A 21,957-nucleotide genomic window follows, 5' to 3' on the forward strand; every position below is an offset into this window, starting at 1 on the left:
CTTTGCTAGACTAAAATCTTCTTGAAGGCAGATACTGCGTAATTTCATCTTATTTTTCTCCTTGCACCATGTCTTGGGACATAAGTAAATGCTCAATTCATTTGCAGACATAACTTGAACAGAAATATCTCACTTGAATGCCATCGATTGAAAATAAGAAATATAGCCAAATTCGGCTGGGCGTGGTGGCTCACGCCTGTAATCCTAGCACTTTGGGAGGCCGAGGCAGGCGGATCACGTGGTCAGGTGATCAAGACCATGCTGGCTAACATGGTGAAACCCTGTCTCTACTAAAAATACAAAAATTAGCTGGGCGTGGTGGCGGGCGCCTGTAGTCCCAGCTACTTGGGAGGCTGAGGCAGGAGAATGGCGTGAACCCAGGAGGCAGAGCTTGCAGTGAGCCAAGAGATCATGTCACTGCACTCCAGCCTGGGCAACAGAGTGAGACTCCATCTCAAAAAAAAAAAAAAAAAAAAAAAAAAAAGGAAATACAGCCAAATTCTATTCAATAATTAAGTTAGCACTTATTTCAATTGTATGGTAAAGGCAGGTGACAATGCCTTATTCAAATTGCGAATATGCTGTTTTACAGTTTTTGTGTAAATGCACAGTTCTGCTTTTCTATGAAATCACAATGCCTTTAGCAACTAAATGGAACTACAAACTACACTGTCAAGATCTGATTGCTCAGCTTCTCAGTTCACATCCATTCCATTCTACGCTATGTATATTTATATTGAGTCCTTGCTGTTTAAGGTACTCTTCATTTCTCCTCCTCTTCCAACTTCTCTCCCATTCCCACTCAGTGTTGGGAATTGACTGCATTGCTTCTAAGAGATGCAGGCAGGAAGACCTCTCTGTATTAGGCTTATTTATTTTATCTGTTTTTTTTTTTTTTTTCCCAGATGGAGTCTCACTCTGTTGCCCAGGCTGGAGTGCAGTGGCGGGATCTCGGCTCACTGCAACCTCCGCCTCCTGGGTTCAAGTGATTCTCCTGCCTCAGGCTCCCAAGTAGCTGAAACTACAGGTGCCTGCCACTATGCCTAGCTACTTTTGCTATTTTTAGTAGAGATGGGGTTTCACCATATTGACCAGGGTGGTCTTGAACTCCTGACCTCGTGATCTGCCCGACTTGGCCTCCCAAAGTGCTGGGATTACAGGCATGAGCCACCGTGCTCTGCCCATTTCATCTCTTAAATAGGGAGGCATGAGTTATGACTTTAAATACCTTATCTTCCAGCTTCTGATGGACTAAACAATAAACTTTAAATATATTTCAAAATCATCAGTTTAGTAGATGACAATCAAATTGGAAAATTTTGCCAGTTTCTTATCTAGAAAATGAATAATCTGCATTGTGAGAAATCCACTAGCTGAGAGTAGAATGTTCACTATGCAATGCAGTCACGGGCATTTTTAGTCACGGACTCTCTTATGTCAGTAATTGAGTTCTTTTCTGTTACTTCTTGGCTCCAGGCAAAAGCAACATCAAAAATGTATTGATTTTTGTTAATTTAGGGAGAATTTATTGAACAAATGCAAGTGGTCATAACTAATATTGAGTTCCTCTAAATGTCAGAAACTTCATATGCATTTTTGTATTTATATCTCACAATGACCTAATGTGATAGGTTCCTTATCTATTACTTTATAGATAAGGACACTGGGATTAGAGAATTTAAGTAACTTGGCCAAGGTGACACAAGCAGTAGGTGGCTAAACTAGGATTAAATTAGATTTAACTAAAAACTCAAGAGAGTTATTTTTTGAGGCCCTGCAAGATTGCAAATTCCTTAAAGATGCCTTAAGTGGATTATTTAGCTTACTCATCTCATTATCCCCTTAGTATCCTTAGGGTGCTTTGAAGTACAGTGTTTAGACAATACAGTGGGATGTTTAAGAACCTCAGTTAAGCCACCTCAGTATGAATTCTAGTTTATCCACCTAAAATAGCATTCACAAATTCCCATCATTTTCTGTCCATTTCTTGCTTAATAGTTCTCCACAGCATTTATCATTAACTGAAATTACATAGTTTTTCTTCTTTTTTGGGGGGTCCCTCACTAGAATTTAAGCTGCACGAGGACAGTGACCTTGTAGGTCTTGCTTCCCAACACCAAATTCTCAATAGCTAGTACAGTGCCTGGCATGCAGCAGGTGGTTTATAAATATCTATTGAATGAATAAATGAAAGGACATACATTTTGCTTACTGTTTATGCCTGGAGTAGTAATTTTCAGGTACAATAATGGGCTGAATGAACCCTACCTTTTTTCTTGGTTCAGCTTCAAACCTTGCATATTTAATAGACATGAATATAGCACATATGCTTTGGAAAGCTCCATTTTATGTGCTTTACAAATATTGACCCATTTAATTCTATAGAGTAGGTGAAATCATTACACCCATTATAAAGGTGAGGAACCAGGCACAGAAAGATGTAGAAACTTGCCCATGGTCAGACAATTAGGCAAAGAATGGAGCCAAGATTCAAACTCGGATAGTCTGACCATGTTCCCAACCATTCACTCCATCATGCTGCTTCCTAGATTAATCCCATAAAAATGTCATTTCCTTGGAGTTTAATGCTCTAAAGACGTGTCTTCACTTTCTCTTAGAGAATGACCTTCCATCTTGCCTATTTTTCCTTCCTCTCTACCCAGATTAAGAAGGAAAATAAATTAAGATTATTTTACTTATTGAAACAGCACTGTATGCTATCAGTGAAGCCTCTCTCAGGCTGCCTTCAAGGATAAATAAGTGAATGACCCCGGTGGCTGCTGGACAGCTCACATGGCCTATATCTGCCTTTCTTCTTTTCCATATTTGTCTTTTTCCTGTATTTCTAGAGCTCTTGGATTCCTGCCGCAACCCTTCCTTCTAGCCTTGAGAAAGGAGTTCAGTGGTCCATGGAGGCTGCAAAAACTGCCTTTTAAGCCTGAAATGTAAAAGGAAGGCTGATTTTATAAATGATCCCTGTTCTTGCTTCTAGTCAATTGGTTCTTTCATTTCCTGTCCCTTTTTGGATTCTTTCACAAACACACAAGCGACTCACAGCCTTGGGTCTCTGACACAGCACAGTATTCACTCAGGAGGCAATTGTCATGAGCACAGATATCTGGGATTTAGTTCCAGTTCAGTTACTAAGAAGCAATCTTCCTTGGGGCAAGTCAATTAATAGGACTGGGACTTAGTTTCCTCACCTGTGAAACGACTCCAGTGAGATGATGAGCTGGAGATTCGAAGGTCCCTTCCAGCTCTAAATTGTGATTATTCTTTGACGAATTATGTAAGGAAGGGAAAGTGCTCAGATATCTAAAGCCCTATTTCTCTCACTACAGACTTCAGGATAACTCCAAGGGAGCCACTGTTCTTTATTAAATGGGGGTGAACTTCTCGGAGTTGAAGGATGACAGCTGCTGGAGATAGCAATAGATCAGAACCTATTTTCATGACTAATTCCTTCCCCATTTATCTGTAAATATCAGAGGGAGATTAGGAGTAAAAGTGATATTTCAGCTCTGTGGTCTACATAATAAATGATTTCAAGATAAATTCTTAAAAAAAAAAAAACACTAAAAAGTTCTGCCTCTTTAGCTTGGGAAGAATGTAGTAGCCATCTTGCTTTGTGAAACCACATAAGAAACTGGGAGCAGAGCACAGGTAAGTAAGTTTGAATTGTGTGCTCTCACACCCAGCAGCTGTTTAAAAATCTATCCAGTCCATACAGTTACTGCGATTTTGCATTTTGTACATAGGGGGCTTTGTCATTTCAAAGGGTACAGAGAGCTTCATGAACATTGGCCATTCCTTCTCTCGATGTGACCCTGTAGAACAGACTAGTTACTGGTCATCACTTGTAAACAGGAAGCATGAATCTCACCCTAGGAAATGTAGGCTACCAGTGCTGTCACGGTTATATGCATAAAGGACACGCCCTATCAATTTGTAAAACATTTAAAAATAAAGGCACTCAGTTTGGAAATATCTTTGGGCATCTCAACCTGACCCATTCGGAACTGACCTCTAATTTGCATTCTTGTTTGGTTCAGTCCAGTCTAATAAATATTAACTGGGCATTATTATGTTCACGATCTGTGTGCTCCATACCCAGGAAAGGAAGATGAACATGGCCAAGATCCTAATCTTGAGTGAGAGACAAATTAGTTAATAGGTGGTTTTTATGAGGTGTAATAGGAACACGGAAGGGTTAAATCATCTATCCCAGAGAGAAGATGTTGTAAAGATTTCTCCAAGGCTTAAGTATTAAGGAATGAATAGGAGTTACCCATGGGAAGAAGGGTGAAAGTTAAGGTACAGAAGGAGATGATGTTGCTGGCACAGAATGACTAGATTCTCAGGAATTCTATCACATATTCCTAGGAAGAGAAATAATATTTCTTGGACTACTTGGACTACTTTGCAGTTTAATGAGGGCTATGAACCTGAATCCTGGTGAATCAAATGCAGCTTAAAGTAAGTGATGCATTTCTAGTCATGGCAATAGAACATCCCAAGTGATCTTCTATGTTCCTCTCTACCCTGCTGTCATGGCAGCCCACAAAGAACTCCAGGATGGAAGGGTCCGAAGAAGCCAGGGTCCCTGAATTACTGGTTGGAGGAGAGCTGCCTGACCCACACTGGACTTAGAATGTGTGAGAAATAAATTTAACGGTGTTAAACCACTGAGAATTTGGAGCTGTTACAGTGGCTAGAGTTCATTACCCTGATCATACTGTGTGCCAGGCTAAGGAATAATAAAAAGTATCTGAATGACTTGCTGTCACTTCAACATTTATATAGCCCAAATAACTTAGGTTTTTTACCTTAATGTCAATTAGTCTTTCTTCCTTTCTCATCCATTGGCACCAACCATTTCTTTTTTAGAAAGGTGATCTTTTACAGTCTTTCAGCAAGTCAACTGCTCTTTCTGAGTATATTATCAGCACCTTGTGTCTTTTAATGACATTTGTCTATTGCATATAATTATATAACATATTATAATTATTATATTATTGTATAACATATCATATAATATACAACAAAGAAATGTATTAGAGTATATATGTATTATATTAATAAAAATAAATTTGTATTATAAAGTATATATTATATGTAATAGGTTATGATATAATATGAATATAATATGTAATGTTATACAATATAGCATGTATATATAATGAAATATCATTTCAAAGGTATCTCTATATAAAAATAAATTTTTCTCATTAGAATACACATTTGGTGAGGGCAAGGGCTTCATCTATATTACTCATTACTGTAACCCTAGTGCTAAGGGAAATGACTGGTAGATAGTAGGCACTCACAGTTATTTTCAGAATGAATGAATAACGATTAATATAATAGAATGGAGGCTGGGTTTTTAAAAAGAAATGGACTTCAGCTGTGTTCAGATATAGGCGTTCTGAAGGCAGAAAGAGCTCCAAACCCAGACGAGGGTTGAAAGTTGCTCACATGAAGGTGATAGCAGAAGCTATGCAGGCAAATGAAGGTGCCTCAGGAGGGTAAGGGAAGGAAGAAGATGAGAGAATTAAGGCTGAATTTTAGGGAATATCAATGTATAAAATAGACTAAGCATAAGAAGCTAATGAAACAATATTAGAAAAAGTAAGGAAAGTTTGCGGCACAGAAACAGAACTCTGTAAGAATCATAGTTTTGGTGTCAGATCTGCGAGTATAGCATATTCAATAAACACTTGTTTATTGACTGAAATAAGTGCTGAACACTGAATAGCAGCATATAGTCGCATGAAAATGGCCAAAGGAGCTGACTCCTTTTCTAAAAGACATACAGCCAATGTCATCCCTGTTTATTTTACACATTTCTTTGGGATGACATCAGGAGGCTTGGGTCATCCTGGGGCCTTTCACTAGTCTGATAAAGTAGGCTATATTTCTGATCTGAGTTCTTCCCTGTTTAGAAGATTCTTGAAAGTATGGAAAAGCTCTTAATCTAGTTGGATATTTATTGATAAGTCACAGGTCAGTAAACTATGCTGACAGTCTAAGCCTGGTCTATTGCTTGTTTTTGTAAATAAAGTTATCTGGAACATGGCCACACTCATTCATTTCTGAGTCATCTATGGCTATTTTCACTCTGCAACAGGGTTGAGTAACCACAATATAGGACATATGACCTGCAGAGTATAAAATATTTATGATATGGCTTTTTACAGAAAAAGTTTGCCAACCCCTGAGCACTGAGCATATCTGTTTTGCACCCCCAGCAAAAAACAAACAAACAAAAAACCCAAAAAACAACCACAAGACATTTTCAGAACTGACCGGAGCTTATAAGAACCCTGGGAATACCACAGCCTGTCTTACTAAGGAATGGACCTATAGGAAATAGAATATTCTATGCCCTCAGTGACTGGGTCCCGTCGTCTATTTACTTTAGGTTAGGACTTCCATGCTAACAGTGCATATATGTGGGTGTGAGATTCTCTTTGACCATGTATCTTTAACTGATGTCCACTGGGTGGTAGGCCAACATTGGGTGGCAGTGAGTTTAAGACATGCAATAAAAAGAATAAAAAGAAATGCAAGTGAAAAGAATGAGGGTAGATGGAGAGTGAGTGATGGGATGGGAGAATGAAAAGTTGCCCTGTCAAAAGGTACCATGAGAGCTTCTGTGCCTGTGGGCTATATTTTGTCATTGCCCTTCTGAAAAATAGCAGAAGAAATAGGAACAAGTTTCTATCATTTTTCTAAGTGACAGGGAAATAAGACTGAACCTTCCTTTCTAGACTTTTAAAGCAATAACATTGGTTGTACACTTTTCTGCTAAAGTTTACACACATCTGCAGCAACCATCAAGACTAGAATTAACAAACATCTGAATGTTAAGGACCTTGAAAGAACTAGCGCCTTTCAGAGAATGACTCTGTTCTCTTGAATGACTGTTCTCTTGAAGATGCTGATTCTTTCAAGTTCCTTAAAATTCTCTTCATAGAATGTCTCTGTTCTCTTAAAGACTCTAGTTTGTTCAAGGTCCTTAAAATTCAGGTGTAACTTCTTTAAAAGAATGTCACATTCATAATAGTCCTTTCTAAGGCTGAAATAATCTGTGATCTCATAATATTAAGAGTTATTTCTAGAGTGATTCTCTTCGTCTATGACATAGGGGTAGCAGAGTGACAGCTATAACTAAATCTGGCCCCCAATGTTTTGTTTTGTTAACAAAGTGTTTATGAAAAAAACACCATATTGGGGGTGAGGAGGGGCAGGACTTCCGCTCTCCAGTGTACCACAGTTTCCACCATTCCATATTATCTTTTCTTTAAAAATGTTTGAGTTTTCAATCCCTACCATCTCTGCTCATACCATTTTGAGGGGGTCAACTGTTGCTTTGATCTATTTTCTTTGTTCAGGCCTAAAATTAAATGACCACTTGCAACTTTCTCGCTATGTTAGTTTATTAGAACCTGTTTTATTTGCTAACATTCTTAAAGTTTTGTCTAATAGAGTTTAGTAGACTCACTGACCTAACATATATGGGAAAATGCTCTTTTCAGTAATGAGGCAACAATGAAGAATAAATACATTTTAAGAAACTGTGCTGTTTTATGGGATTACTGATTTGTATATATCACTTAGATCAGTGATGTTCAGGTTATGAAGTGATTATGTACAATTTGCAAATCTCTACTGTCCCTAACTTCTGCATTATCTTACATCATGCTACATTATACCTAACTCTACAGACCAGAGACATGTGCCTCTTTTTTGAGTGGCAATAGCAAAGGTGGCTCTTAAATCATCAGATTGTGAACATCACAGTCCCAGGAAATGGTCCAAGGAAATAAAGGGTGTTTTTTTTTTTTGCTTGTAGTTTTTGATGGGTTCTTCCATTTTAACTACAAATGCGGACAATGGAAACTAGACTGTAAAGTAGATCATTATAAAATGTATCTGGCAAACTTTTTTTTTTTTGAGACAGAGTCCTACTCTGTCACCCAGGTTGGAGTGCAGTGGCAGCATCTCGGCTCACTACAAGCTCCGCCTTCCGGGTTCATGCCATTCTCCTTATCTGGCAGACTTCTAAGATGTGCCCCCACCCCGCCCGCCCTACCCCATGGTCCCCACCTCCTGGTGTTCACACCCTTGTGTAAACACCTCCTTTTGTGTATGAACTGAATCTGGTGACTTGATTGTAATGAATAGAAGATGGCAAAAAGATGGGATGTCACTTCTGTGATTAGGTAGCAAAAGACTGTGACTTCCATCTTGCTAGCACTGTCTTGTCCTCTCACTTGCTCATTCTGTTGAAGCTAGCAGCATGTTGTGAGATGCTCTATGGGATGACAAGGAACTAAGGGAGGCCTCAGCCAACAGTGTGTGAGGCACTGAGGCCTCAGTCTGAAAATCCCTAAAAGCCTGAATGAGTGAGTTAGAAAGTAGATCCTCTTGACTTGAATCTTGAGACAGCTGTAGCTCCCTGAAAGATCCAGAGACAGAGGACCCACTCACATTGTACCTGGATTCCTGACCCACGAAACTGGGAGATAATAAATGTTGTTATATGCCGCTAAAATTTGGGGTAACTTGTTCTTTAACAATACAGAATATAAATCTTCTATTGGAATAACAGCAAAAATATTTTTGGCCAAAGCCTCAAACTGAGCATAGAAAAGGGGGTAATTTAATCCATTCATTCAGAGGTTCTCAGTGCCATTCAGTGAAAAAAAAAATTAAATATATGTAGCTCCAATAAATATTGGTTAAACTGGGCAGAACTCAGAAGTAAAGGGCCACTAAAATTCAGGTGTTCATTGCGTAGTAAAGTAACAGTAGCAATGAACAAAAGTGAATACCAGACACTGCACTAAGATCAAGAGTCCTGTGATAACAACACTTACTAGTCATCAAATATTTTTGGGTCTGAGTTTTGAGGAACTTCAGGATTTAACCGAGGAGAATGAGTAGGCAGAGAGACAACAGCAGAGATGCAGAGAGTAACTAGGTATCATGGAAGCCGAAAGAAGACAATGTTAATAGTGAAAATTTGCCCCATAGAGTTAACAAGAGTGCTTGAGCTTGCCTTGCAAGAAGACAGATGAAGAAACAGCTTGTTATAATTCGCTCTGCTTGCAACAAAACTGGCTGACTGGCTGAAACTGGCTGGAACCAATAAGGCTGACTGGAGTCAGAATAGCACAGAATAGACTTGCTCCTCTGAAGGGTGACGTTTTGATGTCACAGCCTGAATTTCCACGTCATGTTTCAGACCAGTGAATTTGTAAAGGCAACCCACGGAAAAGCACGAAGGGACAACTGCGCATGCTCAAGGGACTTTCAAAACTTCCCATTCCTTTCTGCCAATCACTAACCAACTCTGAAGCCTCTCCCCCAAAATCTCTCTTAAATATACTGCTTTAAGGCTGGTACAGGGCAACGGATTTGAGCTGGACTCCTGCCTCCTTGCTTGGCCGTCTTGCAATAAACCTTTCTCTCTACAAAATCCAGTGCTTCAGTGTTTGGCTGCAATTGTGTGCAGGCAAATGAATCCAGTTTGGTTGATAACAGTAATTGTCAATAGTATCAGAGTCTGCTGAAGTCAAATAAGGTGGAGATAACAAAGGGCTTATGGAATTCCTGCTCTTCTGCTTACTGGTGACTTTAGCACTGGTTGTAGGGGGTCACAGCAGAGAAACAACTCAAGCCAGTTGAGGGATTAGTAGAACAAAGGAAACGGGGAGACATTGAGTATAGACAACTACTAAGTATTTCCAAAAGGTGTTATAAAATTGGAAAACATTAGAAGAGGAAATACTGAAAAACAGAGTAAGCATACAATATAAAAGTTGCTATGTGTTGAAATACACTGTCAACTCAGGATGAGGGATATGAAGAAAGCAGATGCAATATGAGCCTTGATACAAAGTCCTGCAAACCTTTAAAATGAAAATCCTTTGGATGCCTGACCTTCAGGTGTTACATTATCAAAGGACAAAAGTGTTTATGCCTTTTTAAAAAGGAAAATGTATTAGAGGATTATCCAAAGACTTGGCCACATACAATTCTTATCTGCAAAAAACTAAGTTATATGTTGAAAACAAGTAATCAGGTAATATCCCTGTGTCCAAAGAGACAGAAAAAACACAATACACTTAACATTTCCAGGAGAGTAGAAAAAAAGCCATTTTCTCTTGGAACTTTGGGTTTGCTTCCTTTCATAAAAAGGGAAAAAGGTGAAATTTGATCTTCAAGAAGTCCAGGAAAGCTTTCAGAGCTGAGAAAAGACAGAGTTGGGGTTAGTGAGGGAAGTAGATGCTAGGTAAAAATGGATAATTAAGCTTTACAAAAGGTCAAGCATTGCAAAAGACGGCGAGAAAGATGCATTCTATGTGTTGAATGTATCAAATGTACTTGAGAAGATGTAAATCTTTGCTTTGGTGAATATTTCAGTATTAAAAAAGACATATTACAAAATGGCTATTCTTACAAAAGGAATAAACTTTTTTCTTTGAAGCTTGATGCAACAAATACAAACAAAGTACAAAAAATATGCTTTGAAGTGTGCTAACACATCAAGATTGTACTGAGCAAAGCACCTTTTCTCTGTTTAGGAACAATCTCACTAATTCCACACCACAATATGTTAATTAAAGAATCCCAGGTAGCAATCATGGAATATTTCTTCTCATGACAGATGAAGAATACAAATATTCTGAAGATTGAAATTGCATAAACAAAATGAAGAGACATTTTGTCCATTTTCTGGCAGTGCAAACTTAAAGTGAATGCAGATGAATGAGCTGGCAATAAAATGACACTATTAACCATCTGAAGATTGGGCTCATTACCTAAGAAGGCAAAGCATCAATTTGTGGCATTATAACACTCTGTTTGTGCTGCTGAACATGCATCTGGATGTTTTTATATACTCTCTACTAATTTGTGTGCATAGTAAGCTCTTCCATCAGCCTCTCGATAGAAGCTTAATTTTGTATTGTTTCTATTATATTATTTTCTCTAATGAGAATAATAATATTCTGTATTAGAAATAAACACTTCATTTATTCTCCAAATAATTCTAGGTTCAGTTTTTCTTGTTTTGCATTATCAAATGGTGTGTACAGGATTATAGGTATATCTTAAAATTGAGGTGCTCTGATTAAAAATATACATTTGAATGACATGTGAGGAAAATATTCATTCATTCACTCACTCACTCATTCATTTTTAAAAGAATGTCCATGTACTGGGTTAAGCATCATGGGAAATTCAAGGATGTTGCACTGTCTCTGTCCTCAGGATGTTTATAACATAGAAGTGGCTGAATGTTGTTAGTACCTTCTGATAGGAACAAGCACAGGGCAATAAAATCTCAGAGGAAAGGGAGGGTCAGTGTATTCTCTCATACCACAAGTATTTCTTGAGTACCTACTATGTGACAGGTCCTATTCTAGGGGCTGGGTATACAGAAAAGAAAATAAGACAGTCAAGGTCCCTGACCTCATGGATCTTGCTTCCTGAGGGTGAGATGGAAAATAATGAAGAAAAAAAGCAAATAAATAATATAACTTCAGATCGCTCTAAGTGGCATGAAGAAAAAATAAGGCAGAGCAATAGCAAGGACAGTGATGATAAGGGAAGGATGTGAATTTTAGCTCACGAAGGCCCCTGTAAAGATGTCACATCCGAGTAGAGATTTGACAGTGTATAGGAGCAAGTGTATGAAGTTCTGAAGGAAGGGCTTTCCAGGTAGTAGGACCTTTGTAGGACAGGATAAAGACTTTATTCTAAGTGGGAAGAAAATTCATTGGGGAATTGAAGCAGGGTATAGCATGATCTGATTTATATTTTAGAAGGATCATTCCAGATACTGTGTAGAAATTCAATTATAGAGGGGTAAGAAGGTAACCTGGACAGAGGTTCGACATATGTGAATAGTCCAGGCTGGAGGAGACCAATGAGAACTTGATTCATGTAGTCTAACCAAGGATGACAGATTAGAATGCACTGTGGTAGTTCATCTAGATAGAGGCGGTTGGTGAGGAGTAGGTTGATAATTACTTAGATGGTAAGGAGTGGTTCCATTTTGAAGGAAGCTGCACAAATTAAGTGATATGATATGATAATATCTGAGTTGAACTTTAAATGAAGGGCAGCATGTGACAAAGCAGGTAGTCATTCATTGATTAATTGAGTGCTTATCTATTTTTATGAACCAGGCACTGTGCTAGGTGCTAGAGATACAGCAGTAGAGAAGCCATTGCTGAAAGTGAGAACAAAACTTGCTGAGAAGGTAATATTTTAAGTAAACATACACAAGCAGAGAGGTGAACAATATGTTCATAGGAATTACTTCCAGAATGGCTCTAAGGATGTTTTATTCTTTTCCATTTAGTGCAGAAAATTATGTGATTAAACTCCTTTGTATATTTGGCTCAGTGAATTTGCAAAAGGAGTAAGTGTCTTATCAGTAGAAATTCAATTCACTGTCAGTTGGGAAATTTCATCAGATAATTTCATTGGAAATAGTGTTTAATATTTACTTTTCCCACTCTGGGAAGGAGAAAGTATAGCCTCTCTAGAAAGAACAAGAGGATAAGACAGTACAAAACCTAGGACAAGCTCAAATATCCAGGTGCCTCTATTACAGTTCATCTACCACCTGCCTCAAATCTGCCCCACAGTCTTTTTGCAAACAGATGACCCAACTTCAACTTTCCCTCCTTCTAATCCCACTTGTACACTGCCTCCAGAATTAATTGGCCTAAAGTAGTCCAGTCATGTCCATTCCCCAGTGCCTACAGAATAAATTTCAAATTCCTCAGCCTGACACACACTGACCCAACCTACTTTTTCTGCTTTATCTCTGACTACACACTCCTCAATTGTTTTAATCACCTTGAATTTTCTTCCTCTTTTTAAAATTATTTTTTGAATTGTGTGACTATGTTATGAAATACACATAACATAAAACTTGCCATCATCACCATTTTTAGGTATATGGTTCAGTGGCATGAAGTACATTTGCATTGTTGTGCAAATCCCATTGGATTTTAAATGTCTATTTCCCTAATACTTCTAGAAATTTGTTGTCTGAATCATATTTGTTTTTATATGGTTCCTGGGGTCTCCTGAAATGCCTTTTCCCATCCAAGTACTAACCAGACCCAAACCTGCTTAGCTTCTGAGATCAGACGAGATCGGGCATGTTCAGGTTGGTATGGCCATAGACCTGAAATGCATTTTCCTTTCCTTATCAATTAAAATCCCACGTATCTGAAAGATTCATGCTCAGATTTTGCCTCTTCCTTTAGGCGACTTTGACACCTTATCTGGAAACAGGAGGTCAACTCTGTTGCTAGGTAACACATTGCTTACAGTAAAAATGATGCCTGGTTGGTAAATTGCATCTGGACTAGGAGGACCTATACATGAACTATAAATACAAGATGGGGATGTGATACTTTAGACTTCCCTGAGTAATGACTCTTGTAATTAGTCAGGTCCCTTGTAGGGACCACGGAGGATAAGTCTATGGAGTTGTTACAGGAGATATTGCCTCTTATGGGGCAGGAGGCTTTGGAGCCAGGGCCATTCCTGTACCCACCCAATATGAATCTAGTCTTCTTGAACCTGAGCTGCCACCTGGGGGGCCAGAACTGATATTTTTACTGATATTAGGACTCTCACTGAAGAGAAAATCTGAAGCTTTCCCTGGTGGCCAGCAGTGTTTTCTGTATTACATTTTTCTAGGTAAATCTCAAGCTAAGTGCTCATGCCTGTAATCCCAGAAGTCTCGGAGGCTGAGGTGGGTGGATCACCTGAAGTCAGGAGTTCAAGACCAGCCTAGCCAACATGGCAAAATCCCATCTCTACTAAAAATACAAAAAAAAAAAAAAAAAAAAAAAAAAAACCCCATAAAAACAAAACAACAACAACAACAAAAAAGACAAATGAGCCAGGCGTGGTGGCATGCACCCATAACCCCAGCTACTTAGGAAGATGAAGCAGGAGAAGTGCTTGAACCTGGGAGGTGGAAGTTGCAGTGAGCCTAGATCATACCATTGCACGCCAGCCTGGGTGACAGAGACAGACCTTGTCTCAAAACAAAAAAACAATAAAACCTCAAGCCAAGTGTGGCCCATAGTAGTTTTGTAAGTCTGAATGTGCAGTTGGACCTAAGAAGACCTGCTCTTGAGGTTGCATCAATATGTAGAAATATTGTACTAAATACAAACACTCCTTGCATGCCTGGACTCAAAATCACTGGGAACCGTACACAGGACTAGGGCAACAAAAGCATTGCTCACCTTTGGAAGGAGCTGGATTGCCTGTAGAATTCTTTGTCGGTGCCCAGAATTAAGGATTCCAATTTCCAACAAATCCTGATCTTCCATAACATTGCTTCCCTGAAACAAAACAGAAATGTTACAAGTTAAATCAAGTATTTACACTGTGGATAAATAACAAGGATTTATTTAATACACAGAAAACCAACGAGTGACCTGATTTTTATGAACAAAGACATAGAGTCATTCTTCCGTGATGGTGAGGGCAGAGTTGGTCACCTTGTTACTGATGTGAAGGCTAGGAGAAAGCTTTCCTCCCCTCACAAATATCTATCGTGGCTTACGTCCACGTTCGGTTATCTGCATTGGAGATTCATTCCTGTGACTTCAAACTTTGTTTCTGTAAAAATGTGAATGCTTCTAATAAGAGTTGCCATTTAGGATTATCAGTGACTTACACTTTGATGTGAAGGAATCATTTTTCCTCCTTGACAACAGATTTTGTGAGGAGGGCTGATAGAAAAATTGACATATATTAGGCAGGTTAAAAGCGAGAATTAATACTTAATTTCAAAATATTGAATCACAACAGCAAACACATAGAATCAACCTAAATGCCCATCAATGATAGACTGGATAAAGAAAATGTGGCAAATATACGCCATGGAATACTGTGCAGCCATAGAAAAGAATGAGATCATGTCCTTTGCAGGGACATGGATGGAGCTGGGGGTCATTAACCTTAGCAAACTAATGCAGAAACAGAAAACCAAACACCACACATTCTCGCTTATAAGTGGGAGCTAAATGATGAGAACACATGGACGTAGAGGGGAACAATACATGCTGAGACCTGTTAGTGGGTGGAGGATGGAGGAGGGAGAAGATCAGGAAAAACAACGAATCAGTACTAGACTTAATACCTGGGTGATGAAACAATCTGTACAACAAAACCCCATGACACAAGTTTACTTATGTAACAAACTGCACGTGTACTCTTGAACGTAAAGTAAAAGTTAAAAAAATTATTGAATACCAGACACCAGATCATGATATGAAGATAGAATGATGAATAAGACTCAGGGCCCTGCCAACAACTGCCTTTATTCCTTCCAGTCCAGTGATGGAAAGGGACTGTTCAAAGGCAGTTAGGTAGGATGCTGAGACCGTGCCATGACGGTGACACTTGCTTGGGAGTCCACAGGGAATCCAGGATATTTTTTCAGAGAAAAGGACATCTAATCAGATACAGGAAAAATGGGTGGTTAGAGCATAGCACCTAAAAGAGGAAGGACAATGGGGAAATTATGTGCAAAGACCTGTGAGTAAGAAGGAATGTAGTATACTTGGAAGCATTATGTTCTGGGATAATATGGAGAGAGGAGCAAATGGTAAGGCTGGACAAGTAAGCAGAAGGCAGACTATACAGATATTGCATGCCAGGCTGAGGGCTTCGGACTTCATCCTGACCACAATGGGAAGCCATGGACAGCTTTCAAGAAAAAGTGTTACATGCCGAGATTCCAAATTTAGAAAGATTATTTTGATTTCTGGGGCTGGGCCTCAGTTTCTCTACCTATAAAATGATACAGTTGAGCCCACAATGTCCAAGGACCAGTTAGTCCTAAAATTCTCAGATTTCAATGGTTATTTTAAACCTGTGATTAGTATTTGAATGCAGAAGTTTACAGATTGCTCATTTTATCCCTAGATTTTAATCTTTCACGGTTTGTAAGATAAGATAGAGTTTCTCTTTAAATTGAGGCATCTATAGAAGTTCAAGAATTCAGATCACTATTTTTTTTGACAAATCAAACTCTGTCCTACTTATGTGTAACACAAAAACACAAGAATAGAAACGACAGAATATCTATTTATTTGGAATGATGAGTACCATTAGACACTCAAAGCAAAGGAGAATGAATTGGAAAGGGTGATTCTGGGGTATGAAGACCACTGCAGTTGTTCTCTAGAGGCAATGTGGGCGTAGACTAACGTAGTAGTCATAGGAGCAAAAAGAAGCAGGTGGATTTGAAAACTATCAGGAAGTTTGACTTGGAGATTGAACATGTGGAACGATGGAGAAATGTGGAATACATACCGATTCAAGGCTTGGGCAGTGAGTGGAACTTGATGCCTTTTCCTGCCATGATAAAGGAGGAAGAACAGCCCTAGCGGGGTGCAAAGTGAGACTAATGTCTTTCCCTGGACAGGGACAGAATAGATGCATGTAAACAACTTAATAATATCAGACTATGTTATAAATGGATAACTGGCTGTTCTTAGAAGGATTAAAGTCACTGGAATGGTGCCACGGCTAGGGATTTAAAATGGGCATTCACTGGACAAAAACATTCCACCTACTCATAGTGTCATTCCTATGCTTAAGCAACACCAGCCATCTCGGAGGAAGCAGAATGATCCAGGTATTCAGCAGCATGATAATGAAAAGCCTAATGAAAAACAAATAAAGCCAGTCTTGGCAACATGCCTTAGGAAATATTGCTCTCAAGAAATTACTCAGTGCACAAAACAGAGCATGGCTGAGAATACAAATGACTTCATTTTGAGAAAGTGTTATTATTTCCAGAAATGGACTAGTATGACATGAGTGAGATATGTGATACCATTCTGACTTTTACTCTTTGAGGAGTTACCTGGCCCTTAAGAAAAAATCTTTGGCCATCTTTGTGTTAGAACATTACCAGGTTTTCCAGGTCCTAACTTACCAACCCACAACTTCAGCCCATGTAGAATAGAGGAAATGGTTTCTTTGCATAAACAGAAAGCATATGAATATCCCATAGTGTGCATAGCTACTATCTCTAGGTAATCCTGACAACTGGATTTCAGTGTTTGAATACTGAAAAATTTTGGAAAATTAAAGCCTTAAGACCACTGTTCTTCCTGTATACCTCCAATATGCTATTTTCTGTATCTTCAGTAAGAGAGGAGAGCTTTTGAAGAATTATAAGGAAGTTAGACATTTTTAAAGAAGATGTTGAGTACATAAGAACATCTTTTTCAGTCAAATTTCATAGCCTATAGGATAATTATCAAACATTTTTGAAAAATGAACCAAAATCATGGGAAGCACAAGAAAAGTAGTAAAAATGTGTCAAAGGGGAAATGGCACTAATTGGGAAACGGAAAGGATTTACTGTCCCCAGTGAGGCATACTGTTAGAAATTTTCTATTTTATCTTTTTCTATAATACATAGGGATGCCAAAAATATCCTAGTACATCATTCAGCCAGCCTTTTGTCCAAACAATAGGGGACTTGGAGTCTGCAGAACTGGGTTCGGATCATGGCGGGGCAAACTTTGCTAAGTCATATATTCTTTGTAGGCTTCCTGGTCCTCACCCATCAAATGAAGCAGTTTAATGAATATGTATTCAGTTTCAAAATGCTATGATTTCAGCCATGTTTGTCTTTTGGTTGGTATCATTATATAGAAATATAGATTGTATATTTTGAAATTATGTTTCAGTGTTTCAGAATTGTAACCTAAAATTAGCTTTAAGAAGTGATTAAATTCAAGAATATATATTTTTTTGACAAATCAATCTTGGTACGATGGACTTATAAAATTTCGTATTAAAGGAAATTATAGGATAACTTATTTTTGTAGTAGTACAGATTCTTATAGCTTTTCAGGGAAAAACAAAATGTTTCAAACCTTATAACTATGTAACCATTTCTTTGGCATCTGGGTGCAGTTGTGCCATCAAAGACAATAAACATTCCCATTCTTCCTAGGGAGCTGGAATTAATTCCCACTTTATTGCTTGCCTTTCCTAAATGTTAGGGAATCTCAGTTTAACTTTTTTTTTTTTTTTTGAGATGGAGTTTCGCTGTTGTTGCCCAGGCTGGAGTGCAATGGCACGATCCTGGCTCACTGTAACCTCCGTCTCCTGTGTTCAAGCGATTTTCATGCTGCAGCCTCCCAAGTAGCTGGGATTACAGACATCCGTCACCATGTCCAGCTAATTTTTGTATTTTTAATAGAGACAGGGTTTCATTATGTTGGCCAGGCTGGTCTCGAACTCCTGACCTCAGGTGATCCATCTGCCTTGGCCTCCCAAAGTGCTGGGATTACAGGCGTGAGCAACCGCTCATTTTTCTCAATAAAAACTGAACACAACTCTAGCTTTCTTCCTCCTCCATTGATTTTTTTTTTTTTCCACATAACTACTAGGTCAATGATTTGGGGGCAGAGCTCCGTCATGTCCATCTTCTGTTTAGTCATCTACTACTTTGCACTCTCAGTCTCCTCTCCTACCCAGTACACTCTGGTCCCACTTTTTCATCTCCCATTTTACTCCTTATTCTGGGGAACCAGAATAAGCTGTTCCCCCCCATCAACTCCATAGCACTTCTCTGTCAAATGTTAAGAATGACTTCTCAATGGCCAAATATAGTTGATTCTTTTAAATATTGATTTCAAGAATTTACTTGCCACATGTAGGTGATGGCCACCATGTTGGACAACAAAGATGTAGAACATTGCCATCACTGTAGAACGTTCCATTAGACAGTGCCACTCTACAGTTATAGACATTGAAACTTTAGTCAAATCACAAAAATGGGGCAGTAGCAGGGAATCAAATCAGGGACTCAAAAATACTCGTGAGTTTTTCTCAGGATGTAATTATTCATGTGCTTCTTAGTCAAAGTTCATGAACATTAAGTTTAGGATCTTTAGCAAATTCTCTTCTAATTTTTCAGTCACCAAAAGAAATTAGAAAGTTGTTCTACTTTCAGCAACATTTGTTTTGTTTATGGTGGGGCTATAAATCTATGCTATGACAATGAAAAGTCCAATCACTAAATTATTTGACTTTCTTAGCACCCACCAATCACCCTGCAGAAGGTGTTTAACAATAATCAATAAATAAAGTTGTTTAGTTACTGACTTTCTAGAATGATCAAAGGCCCAAATGCAGTATTTTTAGAATAGTTGTTCTTTGCCTGTCAAGAAATGTCTAATGCAGGGTGTCTTTATTGATCTCTTAAATCATGGAATGGAAAAAGTCACCTAATGTTTTATGCACTAATAGCTGAAAGTGGAAGTTTCTTTGACCATGGGGAGAATATCTTAGGTACTGAACTTCTTCTGCTGTGATAAACTGTTAGCATGCCCAAATAGAATGAAAAGCAGTATTTTGTATTTAATGATTCATTAGAAGTAAAACAGCTACTTACCAAAAACATCTCAAAAATGTCTGTACTGATGGCTCTGTCTCTCCATACTCTGTATTTGAAATTTCTCCTAGTTTTATAAACTTAATATTATATTTTATTCATTTAGCAAGCTTTCCTTCATATTATATATTATAGAAAATGTTAGGAAAACATATTTAAGGACCACAGGGAACTGGCTTATTCTTAATATAAACTTGAGTTGGATAAAGTTATTTATTCTCTTCCTTCATCCAGTCCAAGACTAAAAAAATCAAGAGGATAACTGTTGATTGGGGAAACTTGCCTTTGCTCTATAATTAGCTAAATTAGATTCTTCTCCACAATTTATGTGACCTTAAATATTTAAAATAGAATCACTCTATAATGGAATGACAGCAAGATCTTACAAACTTACACATAGAAAAACATGTACTTTAGTTTGTTTTTAATATTTAGCCTTTTATAACATAAATAGCATGGTAGCATGAAACTGTACATAATTTTCTTGGAATAACAGTGCTACCTCTCTGCTTCTATAAGAGCTTTGAGTCAAATTGACATCAATTTACAAGTAAACCCAATGCATATCTTCTCTGCATGGTTATGATAATGGTTATTGTGATAAATATCAGATTTATTATTCCTCTATCAGTGTTGGAACAAAGCTTTATTTAGCTTATCATACGGAAACATGGGTGACTTTGATCAAATAATGGATGATGTGCTTCTTCCAACTTTAACTTCCTCTCTCACACTAATGAAATGACTGTGGAAGAAAATTTTATAGTACACTAAAAAAATGCCTCTACCCTAATCCTCCATTTAAACATGTTCTGTCTACTGCAATAAAATTTCCTGCATACAACTTAACTAAATTTTCATGTTTTTAGTTTATGAAGAAAGCTTTCTGAATTCTTCAGACTATGTGGATTATTGATTCAAATAAATATTACATCACTGATCAATAAGACAACATCTTATATGTGCAAGCTGTGTATTTTGATAAATTATATCTTAAGGTTAAGATATAATTTAGCATTATACATTTAACAGCTACCATGATTACAATGAATTTTCTGTCACCAATGTTTTCTTTATTTTTGAAACCCAATTCCCCTTGAAACATCTGTTGTCAAGCTACAGAGAAAGAGAAGGAATTTAAGTAACCAGCTATTTATTTGTTAAAGTATAGAGCAGGATTTGGTGATATCATAAATTATAACTGTGATTCACTTAAGATGTGTTCATGTAAGTTTTAGAATTATGTGTATTTGTAAAAGACTGCAAAATAATTTATACAGTAATTTGTACTGCCTTTGGTCAAACGTTTTATAGCTTTGAGAGAAGGAGTCTATTCTTCATTTCTAAGGATGCTAACCCAGAGCTCCTTCAAGTAAGAAGAAACGTTGATGTAAATAAAACTTTTTTGTATGCTTACTTCTCTCCAGATGCATATATCTGCATAAATATAAAGTTGATGAATACCTACTGTCTTCCTTTAACTTTCATGCTGATAGCAGTTAGTGTTCATTAGTGTAAATAGCACACTTGCTGTGTCAGGCACTGTTCTAATACCTTCCATATATCACTTGCTTTAATTCTCACAATAACTTTCTGTGAGGTAGGTAGCTTGTTCCCATAGCTGATAGGAGACTTTCTCAAAACTTACCCTATAACTACCTCTAGTGGGAATCACATAGGAGATAAAAGGTTGAGTTAAAAAACATGGTTATATCCACACCATTTATATTTTTACTTAAGAGTCATCTGAAATTCACATTTGAAAGGGAGTGTTCCAATGCATTTTATGTTTGATTTCACAATACCGAAGCAACAATGAACCCTCTCTATGGAAGAGAACTTGGAAAGCTGTCTGGCCTATTCTTCCCTCCTCTGCTCCAGTCCTTTCTGTTCACTGAATCCTGGAATCAGGCTTGGTAGGGACCCGGGGGTTTCTAGTTTCTAGTCTAAACGTTCCCTAACTACCCACAAAGCTTTAACTTCTTTTGAAGCGTGGTGTCTCGCTGGGTTGACACCATCCCCAGAGAGGTAGGGAGGATTTGCTTTAAATGGTCTTTCCCAGCAGCTGAGTCTGAGCAGGGGGTGTGGCTGGGGTTGGGGTGGCATCTCTGTCCTACTCTTTTAGCTCCCACTGTGGTGCAGACCAAGTGTTGCAGGAGAGCTATCAGAAGAAGAACGTGCCAGAAGCGGAGATGAAAGGAAAACAGTTAGCAGCTGTCCTGTGTCCTTTTGTAATCACAAGCTGTGAAGTTGAAAAAAAAAAAAAAACTTCCTTGGGTAGGCTGTACATAATCTTGGCAGATATCTGAGTGTTGTTCTTCTGTCTAATATGCTGAACATTTCCTAGTGCCTAACAAGAGAAAAGTGAGATGGGATTAGGTGAGTTTGGACACCTTGCTCCAAACTGGCAGGGAACATGGCGCCCTTGTATGTTCATCAAGCTCTTGCAAATGCCCTGTCACTGTAGATGCTGATGCAAG

General features: G+C 38.2%; 1 protein-coding gene across 13 annotated transcripts in view; it reads right to left on the bottom strand.

Annotated features, from left to right (window-relative positions):
* Positions 1–21,957, bottom strand: part of ANKS1B (ankyrin repeat and sterile alpha motif domain containing 1B) — a 1,279,773-nt gene that overhangs the window by 339,104 nt on the left and 918,712 nt on the right. For all 13 annotated transcript variants that reach the window (XM_037987423.2, XM_008004353.3, XM_037987370.2 and 10 more), the window contains one exon: positions 14,292–14,390. In XM_037987423.2, the coding sequence (XP_037843351.1) occupies positions 14,292–14,390 (99 nt within the window). The remainder of the gene's footprint in view (positions 1–14,291; positions 14,391–21,957) is intronic.

This window comes from Chlorocebus sabaeus, chromosome 11, assembly GCF_047675955.1.
Source record: "Chlorocebus sabaeus isolate Y175 chromosome 11, mChlSab1.0.hap1, whole genome shotgun sequence".
Lineage (NCBI taxonomy): Eukaryota > Metazoa > Chordata > Mammalia > Primates > Cercopithecidae > Chlorocebus > Chlorocebus sabaeus.